Source organism: Pongo abelii, chromosome 3, assembly GCF_028885655.2.
Source record: "Pongo abelii isolate AG06213 chromosome 3, NHGRI_mPonAbe1-v2.0_pri, whole genome shotgun sequence".
NCBI classification, from domain to species: Eukaryota; Metazoa; Chordata; class Mammalia; order Primates; family Hominidae; genus Pongo; species Pongo abelii.
Window position 1 is genome coordinate 110,143,152 of NC_071988.2, and position 21,093 is coordinate 110,164,244.

A 21,093-nucleotide genomic window follows, 5' to 3' on the forward strand; every position below is an offset into this window, starting at 1 on the left:
CAGTAACCACAAGAACACTTCGGCTGTAGTCAGCTAAGGAGAATCACATAAGCTCAGAAAGCAATACAAAGGGGAGCTGACTTCTCTGTTGCACGTTCACCCTACTTAGGGACACTAAGGGTTCCTGCCTGGAGAATGAAAACAACTCCTTAGATCTAATCGTTTTATTTGTTAATTTAGGACATTCCTCCAGAATACATTAAAGTGGCTTTCTTCAAATACACCTGCCTGAGATCTCTGGACCCTCCTTTCTTCATTAAATACATTGTTAAAAGAAATAGACAATATTCTAGGCCTAGAAATAAGAAGGGCATTTAAGGCCGGGCCAGACAAGAGCAGCAGCTAAAATGATTATGTATTGCAACGGCAACATCAAAGTGAGTTTGTGTCTGCTAAAGAGCCTAAAAGCCAGCAGAGGAGATGGGAGCACTGAAACAGAGGCAACTGTTTCCCCAAGAGATGGACAGGGCAGAACACCCTACTCATAAGCTGGGGGTGGAAATGCTGAGACTGGGATGAGGGATGGGAGCAGGTGGCTGGGCCCTAAAGACTTCCTGTCACTGAAGGCAAGCTGCTGCTCCCTACTCTTGACAAAATCAAAAGCCAGGAGCCAAAAGCAGCAAAGTTTAAGGATGGTGGCCACTGACAGCAACTTCAATGAGTAGCCTCCTTTCCTACACCTTGCCACATCCTCCAAGAAGGGCCTCTCTCTTGTTTCTCAGAGGATTTTCTCCCTGGACACAATTCCCAAGGGAGTTATCCCTCTCTTGGATGGCAGGGACTATGAGCAGAGGGCCTTGGGACCAGAGCGGCACTCTTTGGAGTGAAGAGGCCTGGAGAAAGTGCAGCCCTACCCCCTTGGTGCTCCATCTCTGGCCCAGTATATCTGATGGATGTACATGCCTTTTGGGCAAAGCACGTCCTCCAAAAGGGAAAAATACATTCTATCAGCTTCAGATTTGCCCATTTTTAACAAATGTAGCCTCAGGGGTCTTTGATAAAGTCTTCATTTCTCAAGCTTGTGGGCCATGGATAGTAATGGCTGATTCAGCAATTAAAGTCTATTCTTTAATGAGAAAGCAGGTTAGGGCCCTATTCATATATCCAGGGCCCATTCAAGCGGAAAGGTGTTGTACCAGCCACGGGAAGGTATTCTACTCACAATGATGGGTATGGTGTTAGCTCGGGACAGGATCTGTTTGACCAGCCGGTACCTGTCATATAGTGGCTTCATCACCTGCCGTTCGTTCTTTGTTACCTGAAAAGCAAGAATGAGAGCTATGAGAAGCCTGCTGCTGGGAGTCATGAGCAGCTGTCTAAGCATGCTCTGGGCCTTTGTAATTCTAGAGAAACTCCAGATGATGCAACTTAAGTCTTACTACCCCACAGAATTTATTTAAACTGATAATATTATTTATTCAATAAATATTCAGATTACCTAGTTCAGCTGCAGATCAGTGGAAGTCACTCCACTGGTAGTATTGCTTTTTCTAAATCCAAACTAGGATCATTCTTAGGTGCCTGCTTCCTGCTTAAAACTCCTCAAGGTTCAGAGTTCCCAGATGACTATTTTCTGAGCCCAGGGAAAGTGAAAGCGTATATTTGCTATAAGACATATCATGTAGGCCGGGCATGGTGGATCATGCCTGTAATCCCAGCACTTTGGGAGGCTGAGGTTGGCAGATCACCTGAGGTCAGGAGTTCGAGACCAGCCTGGCCAACATGGTGAAACCCCGTCTCTACTAAAAAATACAAAAAAAAAAAAAAAAAATTAGCTGGGTGTGGTGGTGGGTGCAGTGAGCTGAGATCACACAACTGCACTCCAGCCTGGGTGACAGAGAAAGACTGTCTCAAAAAAAAAAAAAAATTACATATCATATAGTTCATTTACTTGTCTTTCTCCTTTATGAAATTATGTTTCTAAGAACAAGATTCTGGCAAACAGTGGGTATTCAAGGAACATTTGATGAAAAATACATGAACTGATTCATCTGTGTATCCCTAAAATCTGGCACAGGGCTAAAAAGTGTTTAAAGGACTGATTCTCCAGGCAGTGGGGAGGAATCATACTCAACTCCCTGGTATAGTATTGGAAGCTCCTCATACTCTATCTGCTGTTTCTCCTCCCCATCATACTTCAAGCTTCAGAAATAAAGTAGGTTGTCTCAACCTTCTTGTCTAATTCCCTCTACCCTGCCATGGCTTCCTCTTTGCTCTTTTGTTTGGCAAATTCCAGATGAAGAGCCACTTCTCTGTGCAGCCTTCTTCCAACATCCCCCATTCTGGGAGACTCACCCATTCTCTCCTTTGTGTCACCACCCTGCCCCGTGCATACCCTGTAATTTCATAAACGCTTTTATACTCTACTGTAGCGATATGTTGACACGTGTCTCCTCCTTGAGACTGTAGCCCCTTGAGAGAAGGAGTTTATATTTTTGTATCCCTAGTAACTATTTCAGTGCTTGACATCATGGAAATAGTCCATAAATATCAGTCAAATGAGTGAATAAATATTTCAAACATAAATAGGTGTGCCTGATTCACAGATGCAGTCCCATTGGTTACTTAAATGGGGAATGAGATGAAGTATCTTTGTTTCAAGTTAGCTGTTTGTCTCCTGCATTCTCTTACTATTTCACATATAATAAGGCAAGAGTTTTAGAGGTAAGGAAGGCAAGTAGCATTAGCTTTGACCATTTCTTTTACGGGTTTTTTGAGCCTTCAACTTCAAAGATGACTCTGGATTATGAAGAAATGGATGATCCTTTGTTGCCTTTTGTATTTGTCTTTCTCAAAGTGATCAACAGCAAGTGTGCTTTGGATAAACTTGACAAGTAAGAATAAGATCAAGAAGAATAACAGCCTTTTATTTCTTGCACTTCTGTTATCAGATAACTAACGGGCAATTGGTACTTTCCTGCTTCTACTATCTACTACACCATGAGGAGTTTTATAATTTTATAAACAATGACTATCAAAACTAGAAGGGACCCAAATTATTTTACAGAAAAAGACTAAGGATCAAACCACAGATGTCACCCGCTATACACCTACCACAGAGCTGAAATGAAAAGACTGTGTCTAGTGCTGGCAGGGATGTTGAACATCTGGAACTTTCTTTCACTGCTGGTAAGAGTGAAACACTTCAGAAAACTATTTGGCAGTACCTACTAAAGCTGAACTTATGATCCATCAATTCCACTCTTAAGTATATACCAAACAAAGGTGGCCTTAAGTTCATCAGAAGACATATGTAAGAATGCTCATAGCAGCACTATAATCCCAAACTGGAAATAGTCCCAAACTGGAAATTGCCCATATGCCCATCAGTGGTAGAATAAAGTATGTTCCCCCAATTAAATACTACACAGCAATGAGAATAAGTGAATCACAGCTATATGCAACATCATGGATTAACCTCATAATAATAAAGCTGAGTAAATTATGCCAGACACAAAATATACTGTCAGATTCCACTTACATAAAGGTCAAAAATAAGAAAAATCCACAGAGTTAGATGATAGTGGTTTTCCTCTGTGGAAACTTGAGTCATGGTACTGACGAAGGGAACATGAGCAAGGCTTCTGGAGGATCGGCAACATTTTGTTTTTTGATCTGGGTGCTGGTTACCTGAGTGTGTTTACTTTGTGAAATTTCATCAAGACATATGTTTATAATTTGGGCTCTTTTCTGCATTTATGTTATACAGGATAAGCATCCCAAATCTGCAAATCCAAAACTTTTTGAGTACTGACATGATGCCAAAAGGAAACGTTCATTGGAACATTTTGAATTTCAGATTTTGGGATTTGGGATGCTCAATCAGTATAATGCAAATATTCCAAAATCTGAAAAAATCCAAAATCTGAAACACTTCTGGTCCCAAGCATTTTGTATAAGGGATACTCAACCTGTACTTCAACAAAAGTGCAACAACAGCCACAAATAAGTGTGAGGAACAGAAATGAAATGACTTGTACAATGTCACATGTAAAATGACAGAATTTAGGACTGAGACACATGAAATAATCTTTTAAACACAAGATATAGAATATGTTGCAGATGAGATTAAGGTGCATCCTAATGTCAGCACGTGACACATGGTGAAATATAATGTGCAAGATAAACAATAGACAGTTGAGTAACCAAAGACATACTAAAAATAGAAATAGGAACCAGCCAGCATCCCCACTGTGAACTAGCATCCATTACTAGTTATTTGGCAGAAACATCTTTGGACTGTAACAGAAGACCAAAGTAAAACCAACCAGCTATGACAAATTTGACAGAAACCAATCTCCTTTCTTACTCTTTGTTCAAAAACGAAGTTTTCTACTTGGAGTAGATAAGGAAGATCACTGGCTTAATTCTTTGGCTCATGACATTGATATTTAGATTTTCTACAAATTGCTCATGTTTTCAATTAGTGACCCCCAGGAACTAATCATCTGTGAGTGATCTGACAAAATCCAGTGTTTTTGACTATGGAGAGTTAAAACTCATGATTCCACAAAACCATTGTCATTTAACAGAAGCACCAAAAATATCAAAGATCTTTAAGTCTGAGGTAAGAGAAAGTTAAGAATAACGACCTGATTTTTATCATAGTCATTTTCATAATATATATTTGAAGCCAAAGGCTCAGTGATACTAAAAGTTAATGCAACTTTTACCCATCATAATAATGATCAGTGTTCAGTTTGTGAGTGGGGTCAAAATTTAATCCATAGTTATATGAACAAAGCAGGACCTTTGCTGAACTGTCAAAAAAGAACTATTAAATCTAACCACAGGAAAACCGTTTGAGTTGACATCTCTTATTCTTGACTCATCAGCTGCTCAGGGATTCTGCTGCCCACCAAGAATAGGACTCTGAATGAGCTACTGATCTTCTCTCAGCCTCAGTTTCCTGGTGGTAAATTGCTGAATTCAAATTAGAAAATCTTTATGCTTCCTAATTGCTTGGAAATGACTTTAGGCCAGGCATGTAGTATATTATCTCTTCAAAATACTTTCACTCCTCTAGCTTCAAAACTTTATTTAAAGTGATAGTGCTGAATGGTCTTCCAATATGTGGAACTAGGGTTATCATTAAGATGTATTTTTGCACATAAGTCAAACAACATAAATATCCAGATGTGAAGATCTAAGGGGAGAAAGCAGCACTTCCACTCTGTCTTTCCTTATGATTCAAATAAATTGTCATTTACTGGTCTTTTACTACCCTATTTGGTTGTCCCGTAAATTTCGGATATTTCAAAACACAAAGGGAACACTAGCCAATAATTATCCACATTTAATTAATGGCAAGTCTTGAACAGAAATCAGAAAGGCCTGATTAGGCAGCTGCATTTGTCTGTCTTTATCTTTTGTGATGGTTTTGGTCTTAGTCTCAAATAAAACTCTTCTCTACTGAAACATCAGTTTAGTTGCTGTCATCTGACAAAACCACAAAGGTGAAAGGTAAAATGAACATATTTACTTTAAAGATAAATTAGAACTATGAAATATTAAGAGCTAGAAAAGCCTTATTTTTTAGATGATAAAATTAAGCACCAGAGAGGGTAATGATTTGCTCAAGGCCACAGAGATGGGTGCAGATCCCAGGTGTATGAACTTCCAGTTGTTTTCTTTCACAAATAAGGAGTAGGATCTTTAACCGTGATGATTTTTGGATCTGGGATGCTCAATCAATAGCGCATCAATACAGCATCATCAATATAGTGCAGTTAATATAGCATAGAGATGTAGCATTATTCTCTAATAGGGTTTGGCCAAGTTCTCTTCATAATATAAAGAATTCTGCCTTCCAAGCTGAGAGTTTGCCTATACTGAATTTACAAAAATCTGTGCTTATGAACAGTGTCATAGAAATACAACTTTGTGAGAAATTATGTCATAGACAAACTATGCGGCCTCAAACCCTCCTTAGTAAAACAAGAAGTAGTTTGAGTTTGTGTGTGAGGGGTATACCTCTGAATCATCAAACTGCTAGAAGGAGAAGACAAAATGGGATGGATTCTTATAAGTGCTGCATTCTTGGCTTATTAATTTGAAAAATGGCAATTCTGTCTTCGTTATCAGGTTATCATAATAGACTGTATAAAGATCAGAAAATCCAAAACAGCAGCTAACTGAAGGAGAAGATTTATAAATGGTTCCAGAATTAGCATTTAAATTTGAACATGGCTGTATTTAGGGTCCTCAAGGTTTAAAAACGTAAGATTAAAATACTCCATTGAGGAAGATCAGATGGAGTATGCTTCTGGTTCTGATCAGGTAACCCATTCTCTCCCCTCTATGGTCATTATCAAATAGTGGGATACACAGACAGTAATACAGTGACATGTAGTTATTTACTGCACTTCTGTGACATGGTCTTTTGATGAGAAGATTCTTAAATATTGAAGAAGATGCACTTTAATAATAATAGGGAATTATATGCCTGTGTATAAATGAGTGTTTTTGTGTTTATATATGTGTAACTCTGCAGAGTGCCCCCAGAGTGCCCTGAGAAAGCAAACAGCTTTGCTAAAAATGTACAGAAGCAGCTGATTACAGTTTTGGCCTAAGATTTTAGTAGTTAGTGCCCTTTTAAATCAGTATCTGCAGACTCAGAAAAAAATCCATTGAGTTTTGAGCACCTGCTTTTCTAAAAAATTGGGGTTTGGAACAACAGTTTAACTCTGGAAGTACATGTATTTTTCTTCTAAGAAGAGTGTTGTCCACATGGTATTTACAGTCCAGGGTCCATGGTAACACCACAAATCTAAGAATTAAAAGTTTACTCTTTGATTTTTTTTCAGACTGGCCAGATATCAAATGAACTCTGCTTTTCCTGAGGAGGTTGGAGCATCATGTTCCAAATAGAGTGAGGCAGAGAGTTTGGCCCTGGACCAGAAATGAATGACACTCAAATTTCCTAGAGCATTTGTTCCCTGCCCTATGAGATGCTAGAATCCGGACCCACCTGAAAGAGTGATGAAAGGGAATAATAAGGCAGGGCCAAGAATAATAGTTCATATTCTTAATGATAAGAGGGCTATGAAATGCACATTCTTTCACCTGATTTAATCATTTAATCAGAAGGAGGCCACAGAGAGTAGAACATGTAATTGTAACAGAAGTGAAAACTATCATTTACTGTGCAAACCCAGTAAAAGCCACCCCACCCCACTTCCTCAGTGACAGACATCCTGCAGGTAAGTATATACAGATAAACGTCTGTGTGTGTGTGTCTGTAACATCATTTAATCTCCTTGGCAATCTATAACAGATACCTATTATATAGACAAAGCACCAAGGCTCTGAGAGGTTACCTAAGCAGCCCAAAGTCATAGAGCTAATCTCCATGGTGCTGAGTTTTGAATCTGGGTCTGCCAATTCTACGTGTCTGACCCAGTCCAGGCTGAATGAGGGAATCTGTTCCCAACTCAGAGCAACAAATACTACAACACACAAAATACTCAATTGGCAGCAAGGTTAAGTCTATCTAGAACACAGCTGTGAGCTCTTAAGGACCTTGGGCATGGAAGTCCTTAAAGGTGTCTATCAATGTCATAACCCAAATCCACAGAAGTAAAAGAGGAAATGTTCAAGAAGGAAAGCACACCTACTCCATGAGGCCTACCAGACGGCTACAAAGAGATCTATACTTCAGGGTTCTGAGCCTATTGTGGAGAAGGAGTGTCTCTCTGATAAAAGTTCACTTCTGCCTCTACACATTTTGAATATTCCAGTGGAGAAGGAGAAAGTTTCATAATGTATTTGAGCTCTAGAGCATTTACTATTTGGTTCAATGCCTTTAAAAAAAAAATCCCAAACAAAGCTTGGCTGAAACATGAACATTATCCCAGAGTGTCAGTATTTTTCCACTGCAGGGACAGGCCAGCAGAAGAAATCATCATCAGTGCCAGCATTTTTTTTTTACATTTAAACCTGATAAATTCAGAATTAAAATGCCACCAAGGAGACATTCTACAGTTATTGGGCCTGTGTCATATGTCAGGTCTTGTGCTAGACACTGAGGACTGGGGTCACCACTAGGTGAACAAAGCCCAGAATCCCAGACCTCCTACACCTTAGAGTCTAGTGAATTATTCTGGAACCTTCTTTATTTAAAAGAGCATATTTTAGATGAAAAGACTATCATATAGTCATGGCCAAGACTGAAAAAGAGATCTATACTTTTTGGCTATATAAAAATAATCAGTGAACCTAAACTTCACGCTTCCTTATACCTGCTTTTAAAAATTTGTTTTGTTAGGTCTCTGACAACATTATGAACGAAAGGTTATTAACAGTGACTGACAAGAAGGGTGTCTGATGAAAAGTTCTTCAAGGAAGAGATCAGAAGCCTATCATGCTACCGTTTCCCCCACAGCTAACAACAAACATTCAAGCAATGCTTGCTGAACAGCAAGCCACCTCAAATGCTTCCCGTTGTTATGAAAAGGCAAAGCCATATTTTGGATTCCTCACACTTCTGGTTCTGAATGGCAGCTGGAACTTCTTTATAAACAAACACTAGTTGCATTGCATTGCAGAGAGATTGAATTTTAAGGCAGATCATTCTAGTTTAACACCTTTCATTTTATGGATGAGGAAGCCTACAGTGACAGCTTATTGGGGGAGACCTAGGGACAGGGAAGTCTTCAAACTGCAGGGGTCTTTATGCCCTACACTCTGCCCCTCCAACCCCTGGCCCCTCCACCATTCCTTCCTTTAAAGTGGTACATTAATGACTAAATTTTAGTTGCAAACAAATTTTTCACTGGAATCCAAGTAAGTTCAACATCTACTAGATAGAACTTTCTTATTGGTTAAGGCTTCAGAAAGCTTAGTTATGGTGTAAATATATAGTAACCTCCTTTATCCTAAAACTAAAGAAAGCAAACATTACGGAACCCCATTTGTAAAATACTGAACATAGAAAATCCATTTCTAAAGCCAGATAATTGACCCCAATCAGAAAATTTACTATATCACATACCGGCCGTCCATGAATGCTTTCATAATATAACAGAGCCTTCTGCAGAGCCACTTTCTCATTAGCAATCTGGTCTTTGGTCATATCCTGTATAAACACAGGGATAGAGAATTGAAAGAGAGGAAAATGTTTGTGAACATTCCAACTTCTTTACTTAAATTACTAAAGCAAGGCTAAAAAGAACCCTCATATAACAGTTCTCCCTAGCTCTATCCAAAGTTCATTTAGAAATGGGCTACTCCTGAGCTCTTGGGAGAAACGTGGCCAGCACAGCAGAATCATCATCAGCCACTTGGATGTCCCTCATGGCAGCAAAGGTACGGTGAACACTGAGGTAAGCAGGGCTGTGAGGCACATGGGGCTTAGCTTAATGGCCCAAGCAATGACGACGGTTATACGTTACATGGTCCCAAAGGTTTGTCTCTAATCCTTCTACCTCAGAGTCACAAAACCAGCTATTAACCTAAACAAGTTCATTCTGTAATCTATACAATAGAGTTTTGTTTTCAATCTGTAGTCAAAAACCAAAGCACCCACAGTTAACGCACTCTGCAGTTGTTTCATCAGCTTCTCTAGACACGTAACAGCCTGGAAGGCTTAACAAGGCATCATCTTCCCACTGGAATTCACGTGGCATGCCCTGTGTCTCTACCACATTGACTGCAATGGCTTAGGGCTTAGCACTTCACAGAATCATCGCACCTTAATGTCCTCAGGGCGGCTGCCTTCCGCTCGCTTCTCCTGGAGCTTCCTCTGAATAGATTCCAATGTGGCTTCAACACTGGGCTTTATTGCTTTATCCACCAGCTCTTGCTTCTTCTCATCTTCTTTCTCAAGTTGGGAACCAAAACTCTTGGGGAGTGTGTTGCTTCGCTGCCGCATCCTGGGAGTTAGGTCCTCTTCAGATATCTTTAGTTTTGATTCTACTTGAGAAGATTTGGGGGTAGAGATATATGAGATTATTTATTTACGTATTTATTTATTTATTTGAGACGGAGTCTCGCTCTGTCACCCAGGTTGGAGTGCGGTGGCACGATCTCGGCTCACTGCAAGCGCCGCCTCCCGGGTTCCCGCCATTCTCCTGCCTCAGTCTCCCAAGCAGCTGGGACTACAGGCGCCCACCACCACGCCCGGCTAATTTTTTTTTGTATTTTTAGTAGAGACGGGGTTTCACCATGTTAGCCAGGATGGTCTCGATCTCCTGACCTCGTGATCCGCCTGCCTCGGTCTCCCAAAGTGCTGGGATTACAGGCGTGAGCCACTGCGCCCGGCCTGATATATGAGATTTGATGTCTGCCCAACACAAATTGTTTTTCTGTAGTATCAATAACTTACTCTTTTTTCAGAGAGTATCTAGTTACAGTATCAGTAGAAATCCCTGAATTATTATGTAAAACCTGAGAGAATGGTAACATCTTCTTTGATTACATGGAATGTTTCCCTAACACTAATTGCTGAGAAAGCTTTAGCCGCATCAGCCTGTATGATGCTCTCAGAATGTGGCATCCTTGCTCCTTCAGTGGTTAAAGGTATTTAGTGATCTAATGCCCAACCACTGGCCAACCTTTTCTGTATGACTTACATACCTTATTCTGAAATCAGGTTCACTTTGTATTCTATTTAGTTGTTTACATGACTGTGTCTCTGAAAAGATGGGAATCTCTTTGAGGGATGGAGGCCATACCCTTTGCAGATTCATCTCCGTGTCTACTTGTTTGCTTCTACCACCACAGCAAATGGAGACTTGGATTAAACAGGTGTTTGAGAGTGCTGACTTGAAACCATCATCCTTCTATTAGTGATCCAGGGAAATGAAGAAATGTTGCAGAATTCACCTCTTAGCTGATCTGGTTGCCCTATGACTGAGACCATGTGAAGACCTGGGGAAGTGGTCACTCTGAATAGCTGAGAGTGCTGGGAAGCATCTTTAAGGACCGGGGAATGCCTTAGCAGTGGCACTCAGCGGGAGAGGAGGTGAGAGATTCTGCACCTGGCTTGTTATACAGAAGCCACAGTTCCAGAATTTTACCCACCTTTAAGTTGTCTCCGGAATTTGGCAAGGTCATTTGTCCATTTCAGAACCTCTGGATTGGCTGCTTTGTCACTGTGGGAAGGCTGAGAAAAGGAAGTCTAGAGTAAATGCTTTGGAACTGGAGCAGGGAAAGGAAGAAGTGTTTGATGATCATTTTTGTTTTAAATAGGAAGGAAAAGTTGAGCCCCATCAGAATAAGAAATTAAACACGACCAATCAGAGCAAATGTCACAAATGTAATTCCATTATCCTTCTTTATATTTGGTTATTGTGATGCTTTCAAAAAATTCCTCAGGGGCAAAATGCATCTTTATGATCAGTGACTTCTCTGAGGTCCATGATCCCCTTGCCATTATTTGTAGGGTTCAACCTGTAAGACGAACAGTGTAGAAAACAGAGGGGTATATGATGTTTTGCTCAGCAACCATCACAAAAATGCCTTTTTGCCACTCTTGTGGTACAGAGCTGAGAGCAGAACGAGCTCAGTGCTAATGAGATTTCAGAAGATAATATTGAATTAAATTTTAGTCAAACAAAGGATTTCATTCAACAATTTCTCCAGTTCCTGCTTACTGATTAATTTATAAAATGTAGACTTAAGCTTTCATTTTTTTTTTTTTTGTAAGAATACACTTGTGCAAGGAAAATGCTGATACATGACTGGGGTTTATCAGGGTGTACTATCCAGGGTTTACTGCCTTTTTGTTGTAAGATTCCCTAGAAGTCTCCCTTAACCTTTCATCGTTTCTTTGAGTTGTTGAAACGCTGCCATGTCCAGGGAGAGGATGAGGTGAAAAGAACAGTGTGAGGGGACACTTACTCTGTACTTCTTCTCTTCTTCGAATCTATCTTCAAACTTCCGGATCTTCTTTTTAAGGCTCTGAATCCTTCGTGTGAGCTGGGCAGGTGTCAGGTCCTCTTGCTCATCATCATAGGACCCCAGAGAGGAGCTTCGCCGCCTGTGAAGAGTACAACTTGGGTCAGTTTCCCCAGGAGCAGTCACTGCTTGCCTAGAGAGGCCCTGGGGAAGTGGGACACCATGTGGCATGTGGTGGTGGGGTGGGAGGCAGCACGGAGACAAAACAGCCTCTCTCCTCTTGAATAAAAGACACTTGAGTGATCCATTGGAGCTCGGTATGTCCCACCTATTAAGTACATCTAGGCTTTCTAGCTCACATTTATAATTAGCAAAGTAGGACTGAACATCAACCTTTCCTGTGGGCCCAAAAGAGGTGAACTTGAGAGAGCTTTGGAAAGGAGATGCTAAGAAAATTCAATATGTGATGTTGCAGTTGGGCCACAGTTCAAATGGGAAACTACAACATGGCCTGTGTCCTAGGATGGAGAATTTCAAATATGTTGCTCCACAGGCTCACGACTTAATTAAAAAAAATTATTCACTATCAGTGCCATTCCTGTCTTTTCTGATGTTGTGGGGATGATGCATTTGCCTATCAGCAACACAGAGAAACATACCTCATGAAAGAATGAGAGTTTGGTGGGGAAGGAGGCACTTCTGTGTCATCCAGGTATTGTCTGCTCTGCCCGTAAGCGTAGAACCGAGGAGAGAGCATGGGGTCACTGTCTTCGTCCAGCAGCTGACGGATCAGACGCCCAGCCTGCGGCGAGAGGTGGGCTTCATCAGAGTCACTGTTCTCCCGCTGCCAGGAGGAGAAAGCAGGGATAGGCTCTGGAAAATAAGGGTAGTAAGAGGTCAGGACTGTTCCTGAAAGAGGTCAGGGTTGTTCTTTAAAACACAAGTGTTTCCCAGGCTTCCCAGATGCTTTAGGAAGCTGCCCATTGAATCGTTTCTCATTTTACAGCTAAGTTCCAGACTAAGGACACCGCGCCCCAACTGAAATCACCAATATGTCTGACAGCCATCATCTGTCTACCTCTCGTTTCCATTCTCACTGGCTTTCCAAAGAGAATTTGCTAGGCTACCCTGAGGAGCAGCCTTGAAGGGGGGAAGCCCAGTTAATTAGTGATAAAAACTCTTCCACGTGATGGCATCAATGAAAAGAAAATGTGCATGCCTGTAATCCCAGCACTTTGGGAGGCCAAGGCGGGCGGATCACCTGAGGTCAGGAGTTTGAGACCAGCCTGGCCAACATGGTGAAACCCCATCTCTACCAAAAATATAAAATTTAGCTGGGCGTGGTGGCGGATGCCTGTAATCCCAGCTAGTGGGGAGGCTGAGGCATGAGAATCGCTTGAACCCAGGAGGTGGAGTTTGCAGTGAGCAGAGATTGCGCCACTGCACTCCAGCCTGGGTGACAGAGTGAGACTTTGTCTCAAAAAGCAAACAAACAAACAAAAACAAAGAAAAGAAAATGTGTTGATGGGGGAGATATTTGGTATCACGGCTGTACATCCCTCACTAAACAACCGAGGAGTCAAGCTAAGGAACCACATCAATCTTGAGAGAGCCTATGTATTTAGGAGTTTATAACTTCCCTTGAGGTCATCCATTAAGCTGTTTTGTGTGCTTCTGCTTAAGTGTGTTGGGATTAGCACATTTAAGATGCATGCTTTGCGCTTGAAACTTCAGAAGGTGCTCAAGACTCCACTTAGAGTGAGATGCATACATAAATTAGCCAACAGAAGAAAAACGAACACCTTACAAAGGACAAATCTGTACAAATCAGTTTAGATAATCTGTAAAAAAAAAAAAAAAAAAAAAAACAACAACAAAAAAAAAACACGCTCAGCACAAAATCTTGATCTGTCATTTAGGGAGGGAAGAGGGCAACTGTCTACTTCTATTTACTGCAAGACTTACCTCAGTAGACTCCTTTCCTCATTAAACAAAATCCTATCTAAAAGATTTAAAAAACAGATGTCGATGATATAAGGTATTTCATTTGTAATGTCTGTATTATAGAATGAGTTAAGCTTGAAATTTACTTGTGGATTACTGTGATTTACACAAGGGTACAATTTGGCTATGATCTTAAACTCTGGGATTCCTAGACTTTGAATCATGGAACAGTTGCTCCTCTACCTATCATACTATAAAATGTGCAAAACGATCTTCAATAAGTGCTTATTCAGGCTTCTATTTAAAAATATATAATCCTAGAATGTTACAGCTGGGTGTGACTTCATACCTCAACTAATTTTGTGATTTCTCAATCCTGGCCGCACATTAAAGTCACACAGGGAAATATAAATGGCTACCAGCATGCAGGCTCCTCATACTATCCAAGTCAACAATATTTAGGTGAGGGTCCATATATGTACCCCTCACACACACAAGTTTAAAAGCTGTCCAGGTGATGCTCATGTGCAGCCAGGTTTGAGAACGATTGATCCAACCCAGCAGGTGACAGATAAGGAAACTGAAACCCCAAGAGGTGGGTCTAGAAGCTAAGTCTCCTGACTTCCAGATCAGTGCTTCAACTTAGAATGTGCCAAGTGCTTCCATAAGAGTGGCAACTTTCTGAGATTTTAGTAGACCCCATATAATAGGGAGGATAAGCACATTAATTAAAAAAATTAACTTTATATGGAATGAAGTCCACAGGTTCTCGAAATTTAAAGAGAACTAGGTTATCTGGAAACGCAGATAAAAATACAAATATTTTAAGAAATGAAAGCAGTGTTAAAGACAGATTCGTATCTATTGAGGCTCAAAAAGTGGCAGAGGACATGCTGGTAGATGTGCCTGGCTAAAGCTGGACACGAACAGGAGGTGTTTCATCATTTGTACTAACACTATCAGTCTGCTCCTCCTAAGTGGTAGGACTTGGGCACAAGCAGCTCAAACCGCCAACATAAAAGAATAAAAAATGGACTGAGAGGCGAAGTAAGGAGGGGGGACTGGAAAGCAACCACTAGAAAAAATAAAACATGTCAGCTGCAGAAAATGGAACTATTAAACTGACCAGCTTGCATCTTCTCTGTCATGATATTTCATAAGACACCAGTAATTTTCTGCAAGGACTTTCCCCATGAGAGGGAAAGGGTTAAGATGGCTTGAACAGTAATGCAGCAGGCAATAAGCTCACCGCCAAGTGGCAAAGCAGCAAAGCAACTGCGGGCAGGGCACGAAGCTTTCCTGGGGACAGAGGGCTTTGGCAAAGCAAAGTCTGATGTTGATATTGGCATATGAGTGTGCTGGTTAGTTTGACATTTCTATTCATAAAATCTTAGTTTAAAAGGTGTTACCTTACATCCTGAAGCCCTTTAATGTGTTAGAATCTAGCAGAATATCTCCTTAAAAATGTTATAACTCATCTTTAAGTTTTCAACTAGGTGGTCTCTGTGTATACAAATTTTTACTTATAAGAGTGTGTTATAAGATAAACTGATCTTGAATTCACTATAAAATGTTAATCATGGAACTGAATAATCATTATTTGATGCTTTGTGGCTAATGGCAGGGCCATCCATCAGTTTTCTTGTTTGTTAACACAGCTTTATTTTGTGGCTTTATTCTTGATCAGTTGCTTTACTGACAAGGAGATCAAATGTGTCTGTCCTTTTCCTAGCGTCTCCCGTGGTATACAGGAAATACACAGCTGCAGTAATTCTAGCTTATCAGTGACATTTTCTCCTAAAGCATATAGTTAGGGTGAATGAATTCACTTATTTTAAAATGAGAAATGTAAAACTATATGAGTTTCAACTCTAATAAAAAGGTATGCATGTAGAACAGAAGTGAAAGGTTTCTCATCTATGTAACACAAAATGCTTACCTGATTCTCTCCTTTTTCTCTCTTTTCTGTTATTCGATAGTCTTATAATTTAAGGCTTCTATTCAAAAGAGTTATAAAATGACATGTAATACACAGTTCAGTATAACTAAGGGATCAATAAAACTGTTCCCCATTTTAGTTTGAAATGATCTAAAAGCACAAGGCTCATGTTTTGATAGTTGGCACTCAACTAGAACAATAACAAATAACTAAATAAGGTAGTGTGGTAGAAAACAGGTCCAATTTCACTGCCTGCCTAGAGAGCCGGTTTTGAGGATGTATTCACTGACCATTCCCTGACCATTCCCAATTGCTACTTTGGGAAATATTTTATATTTTAACTAGCAATTCTAGAGCAAGGAAAGAGATAGGGATGTTGCAAGAAAATTATTTAAAGGGAAAAACAGGAGGGATGTGAGGCTTCACACTGGACTGTCTTGCTAAACCACCACATAAAATAAATGCATTTTCATATCTAGACCAAAGTTCCTTGTGTACAGTTAGTTTTGCTTTTAGTCATGTGTCTTGTCACAGTGAACTCTGGACATAAGTATGACATGCCTCTCTATTAAAAATTAATCCACCCAGGTCAGTTGACATCGCAGCAGGTCGGAAATAACAGAGATAAAAGCTGCATGCTTGCTACTGAAGTAATGAAAAAAAGACTAGGCCCTGGGGGAGTTCCAGTTCAGACACTATAGTACACATGGATATAACGGAAATTTTCTGTAGAAAGAGGGAACATATCTCTGAGTAATGCTAACATGGTCACTGGGACATAGCTACTCTCTGCTTAGCTGGCTGGATCCACTTACTATACAAAAGAAAACCGGGTACTGGGATGATTGATTTCTCAGAAATCTGCACAGAATTAAGGGGGCCGCTGTTTTCCACATTCCCTTTCCAACTATATTATTTAGAGCCATTTACTCCTTGGCAAGATGTAACCATTTTTCCGCTCAGCTGAGCTAGGAGGTACTTGGACATCTCAGACATAGAAAGATGTAAGCCTCATGGTGGAGGCTCTTTACTGGAAGAATTTTATAAAATTTTCTTTAGTGTTCCAAAATTTAACTTTAGAACAATGTTCATCCTATGAAATTGTTCAATTAGTCTTGTTAACCAACAGAGTTAGAAAGAACCAGAGTAGTCAGTTTTATCAATCACAAATGTAATCCTTACATTTATCTGCTTTGTCCGTTTGCAAAGTTAATAAGCAAACCCTTAATAGCTCCATTTAAATCATTAATAAATGTGTGAACAGGATAGGGCTGAGGACTTTTTACCTAATGAGAATATCCCCATTTGAGTTGACTTTGATCCATTTATCTACACATTTAAGAACAGCTGCTTAATCAGTTACTAATTCACTACCCTACCTGTCTTCTCTCCCACTTTTCTGACAGTCAGGCTATCATTAAGGCCCGGTCAAAGGCCCAGGTGAAGTCTTTTCAAATGCACCATTTCCCCAATCTAAAGTCTAGTATTAATAATATCAAAGAAAGAAAGGAGGTTGGTGTGACATGGTTAATCCTTAATAAATCTGTAGAGGACCTAGTAATACCAATTCCTCTTGTGTTCAGAGCCATCCATGGCCATTCGGTAAACTGCGCTCTGGTTTCAAAGAAGGCAAACTTAGGCTGATTTTTCCTGAAACTATACTTGGAAATATTTATGGAAGATAAAACTGACACTCACATAGTGCCTACTATGAGCCCATACTGTGCTGTGCACTTAGCATATTTTAGCTCATTTAATCCTTGCAATAAACTTATTAAGTAGATACTACTGTATCTACTATTCATTATTACCTACTGTTACCATCCTATTTAAAGATGGGAAAATTAAGGTGAAAACCAGAGCAAGTTTACTAACTTGTCGCAAAGCTGATAAGCAGCAGAGCCAGGATTTGAACCCAGGGAATCTGGCTTGTAACCACTTTGATCTATTGCCCGCAAGGATATAAAACTGACATTGTTTAGAAAGAGGCATCAGGTGCAAATGAGGAGACTTTGTTACTTTGAATCATCATTTTGCTTCTTTTGGCCTCAGTATTCTCATCTGTATAACAGGAAGGTTCAAGTGGAAGATCTTTTAAGATCTCTTGTTTTTCTATGATACTTTTAGAGAATTTCCTTTCCAAAGTTATTTTCAACAAGCAGTAAGTGATGAGTTAGATATATGAAGTATCTTATGCCCTTTTAAAAATACCACCCATCTCCATTTTTTGAAATGGGGTATTGTTATGTTGCCCAGGCTGGTTTTGAACTCCTGGGCTGAAGTGATCCTCCTGCTTCAGCCCCTTAAGTAGTAGGGACTACAGGCGCATACCACCATGCCTGGCTTAAAATGCCCCTTTAAATTTAATTTCATCAGGACATACTGAATAGAGTAGCTGACTGCTTAAACCCCAGTGCTTACACAAGGAGTATCCTCAAATCAACATAATTGACTGCTTGGGAACATTCTAATTATGCAACTCTGAAGAGCTTTAACTAACACAGAATAGTACATTAAATCTGTATATTCATTTAACTCTGGTGATTGGAAATCCTAGTAATAATAGTCATGTGGCTAAATCAAATAATAAAACAGCTATGTATATTTAAAAAGGATAAAGTATGCTTAGTATTTGCCAATAAGCATGACCAGACTCGGATCCTACATTCACTTTGCGAGAGTTCCATTCCACATGTCCTACGGAATCTATTTATTAGTTTCATTTCCCTTTTTGTTTCCTTGATACTGAGCCCCAGAAGCCAATGAACATCATTTTCGTGTGGAGGGGCAGTACTTAGTGAATAGCCTGCTGGTGCTCGCCTCTGCAGTTAAGTATTGCTTCACCTGACATTCTGCGATTCCACATTAATGTGAGAGTATGAGCTATGGTATGGGGATGGGAAGGAGCAACCAAACCAAAAAAGAGGGGATGGTGGCTTGAAGACTGTTGATGGGGGCTTGTAGGTGGATACTGGTTCAGGAGGTTTTTGGTAATTATGACTTTTGTTATTTTGTTGCACTGGCTTCACATTCACAAATTCGTGCAAAGTTTATTCCTTACTGGAAAGACACAATTTTCTTATTTTAGCTATAAAAAATGTGATATTTTAGTGATCAGCCTTATTGCTCTCATTTTATGCAAAAATTCCTTTACTTTCATTATACTTATAGCTATATTAATGCTATAATGTAACGTGGAAAGTTACAATAAGTACATAAGCTTTAAAAAAAAAAAAGGTCACTGAAAGCAGTAATCAAATGATCAGAATGGCCTTGATGTGAGAATTCATGTAGATTTTAAAGATATGTACGTTCAATGACAAACACAGTAATTGGCAAAACAAAAACAAAAAAAGTGAAAGTTATTTCAAAAACTACTTGGAATACACAATCCACTTTCCCAAGCCTATTGAAATGCAATGTATTTTTTTCCAATAACTTTTAAAAAAATCCATCTAGATTTCTAAAATGAAATGTTGGTTCCTTCAATTATTATCTGAAGGAAAATTCTTTATGTTAATAAAATAGTTTTAAGGAAACTATAAACTGGCTTTCAGTCACTGAAGAGTATTCTCAGCTTTATATCAGCATTATTTAAGTGGCTGAGAGAGACGATAAATTTATGACTAACCAAGATAAAAATAACAAACTGAGTCCATTTCAGGAGAAAGAAAAAAATGTGGCTAATTTGAATTCTAACCAAAAATCCTAGTTTTTATCTAGAGCTTTAGGGTAGACCATATCACTACGACGCAAATATAACATTTAGTTTTTGGTTACTGTATTTTTCTTTTATTTGGGTAACAGTGACTACTATGGGACTTTTTTGGGGGGAGGTGGGGAAACAGGTTGTTTTTAATGTATGAATTAAAAACTAACGTGATTATTTCACAGTACTCAAAAATGAAAGAACAGAAAGGTACTCAGGAATATACAACTGAAATTACAAATTAAACAACCCTGCGTTTTGCTGCTCAGTGAATACATTTTGAGCTGAAAATATCTGACAAAATCTGAAATCCACTGCCTAATTATATAAAAATAACTAGAACAGGTTTCTTAGATTTCAAGGACAGAACTAGAATAAAAAACAGTTTGTTTTCACTAAAGCCCTGGATTCCAGAAATGGGGTTTACTCTTTTTCACCTGGTGGTCTTTTCAGCTCTTGATCCTTCATCTGAGGTCATTGACATGACTTCTTGGTTAAGAAAGAGAGGAAAGGGGGTAGGGAGAGAAGACAAGGAGATCCACGTGCTGAAACGGGATTGATTTTTCACAGCTAAGACCCCCTGGTAAGTCACGGTGTTAAGTCATCCTGCTGTATTGGAATCAGGTGCACGATTTTTCCCTCCTTGCAGCCGTCACGCACACACTGTATAGAGGTAGACTGGCATTTATTTTGGATCCACATTGGTATGTGTTTGGATGCAGACACATGGATAATGAAAGAATAAGCAGCTTGATAAAACTGTTGCAATATCCTCCCTGAAACACAATTATGACAAGGCTACTCTCTTCTTCCTCGCAAGTACATTTCTAACGTTTTCACCAAAAGTCTCTAGGAAAAAAAAACAACCTAAAGCACTCACTGTATTACAAGCTTTCAGTAAGATGCATGTATTCAGTGTTCTTTTTGATAAGCAAATCCCTTAAATTTGCTAACCTGAAAAAAAAATCTATCCATAAAAACAAACATAGAAACAAAGCAAACCAAAACGGGAAGGAGATTTCATGAAAGAGGCAGGCGACTGGCATGCAGCAGTGGGAAGATCGCGCCACAGAAGGTAGAAATCCTAAAAGCACACCGGTTCCTTATTACTCTGCTTGGTACTATGAGGGGGAAAGACATGCACATATCAGCACTCCTGGTGAGTCACAAAGAAAAAAAAAAGGCCTGCAAGGTGAAACTATGATAAAGGGCAAGCATATTTTCTTTCTTAGATTGCAACTGCCCTCAGCAACATTTACCCTGAGGTATTCCTATGACAGGTTGAGGATTTTGGGTCATTTGGAAATGCAGTTACTTCTGCATGCATAGCTCTTTCACCCACACTCTCACACAGTTACATGCCTCTCATTTGTGCTTATTTATATATGCTTTAATGATAGCAAATCATCCACGTATCAGACAACCCTACCTTCCCAGTTCTTTTCATCACACAATGCAGTCAGGTCCAACTGGGGCACTTCAGAGACAAAGCTCTCCTCCTGGTCACCGGCATCTTGATTCCTCTGCTGTTTGGTGTCAGATAGGCTGGGATGCTCCTGGATCTTCATTGTGGGGCTCTGCAATAACAGCACAATGTCCCCAAATATCTACTGCTCACCAAAACCCAAAAACGTCTGCAGCAATTCCACTCCTTCAGGATAAA

General features: G+C 39.8%; 1 protein-coding gene across 26 annotated transcripts in view; it reads right to left on the reverse strand.

Annotated features, from left to right (window-relative positions):
* Positions 1 to 21,093, reverse strand: part of FAM13A (family with sequence similarity 13 member A) — a 331,498-nt gene that overhangs the window by 11,540 nt on the left and 298,865 nt on the right. For all 26 annotated transcript variants that reach the window (XM_063723517.1, XM_063723518.1, XM_063723520.1 and 23 more), the window contains 7 exons: positions 20,860 to 21,007; positions 12,498 to 12,711; positions 11,842 to 11,980; positions 11,023 to 11,104; positions 9,692 to 9,912; positions 8,993 to 9,076; positions 1,163 to 1,258 (listed from right to left, as the gene is read on the reverse strand). In XM_063723517.1, coding sequence (XP_063579587.1) covers positions 1,163 to 1,258; positions 8,993 to 9,076; positions 9,692 to 9,912; positions 11,023 to 11,104; positions 11,842 to 11,980; positions 12,498 to 12,711; positions 20,860 to 21,007 — 984 coding nt within the window. The remainder of the gene's footprint in view (positions 1 to 1,162; positions 1,259 to 8,992; positions 9,077 to 9,691; positions 9,913 to 11,022; positions 11,105 to 11,841; positions 11,981 to 12,497; positions 12,712 to 20,859; positions 21,008 to 21,093) is intronic.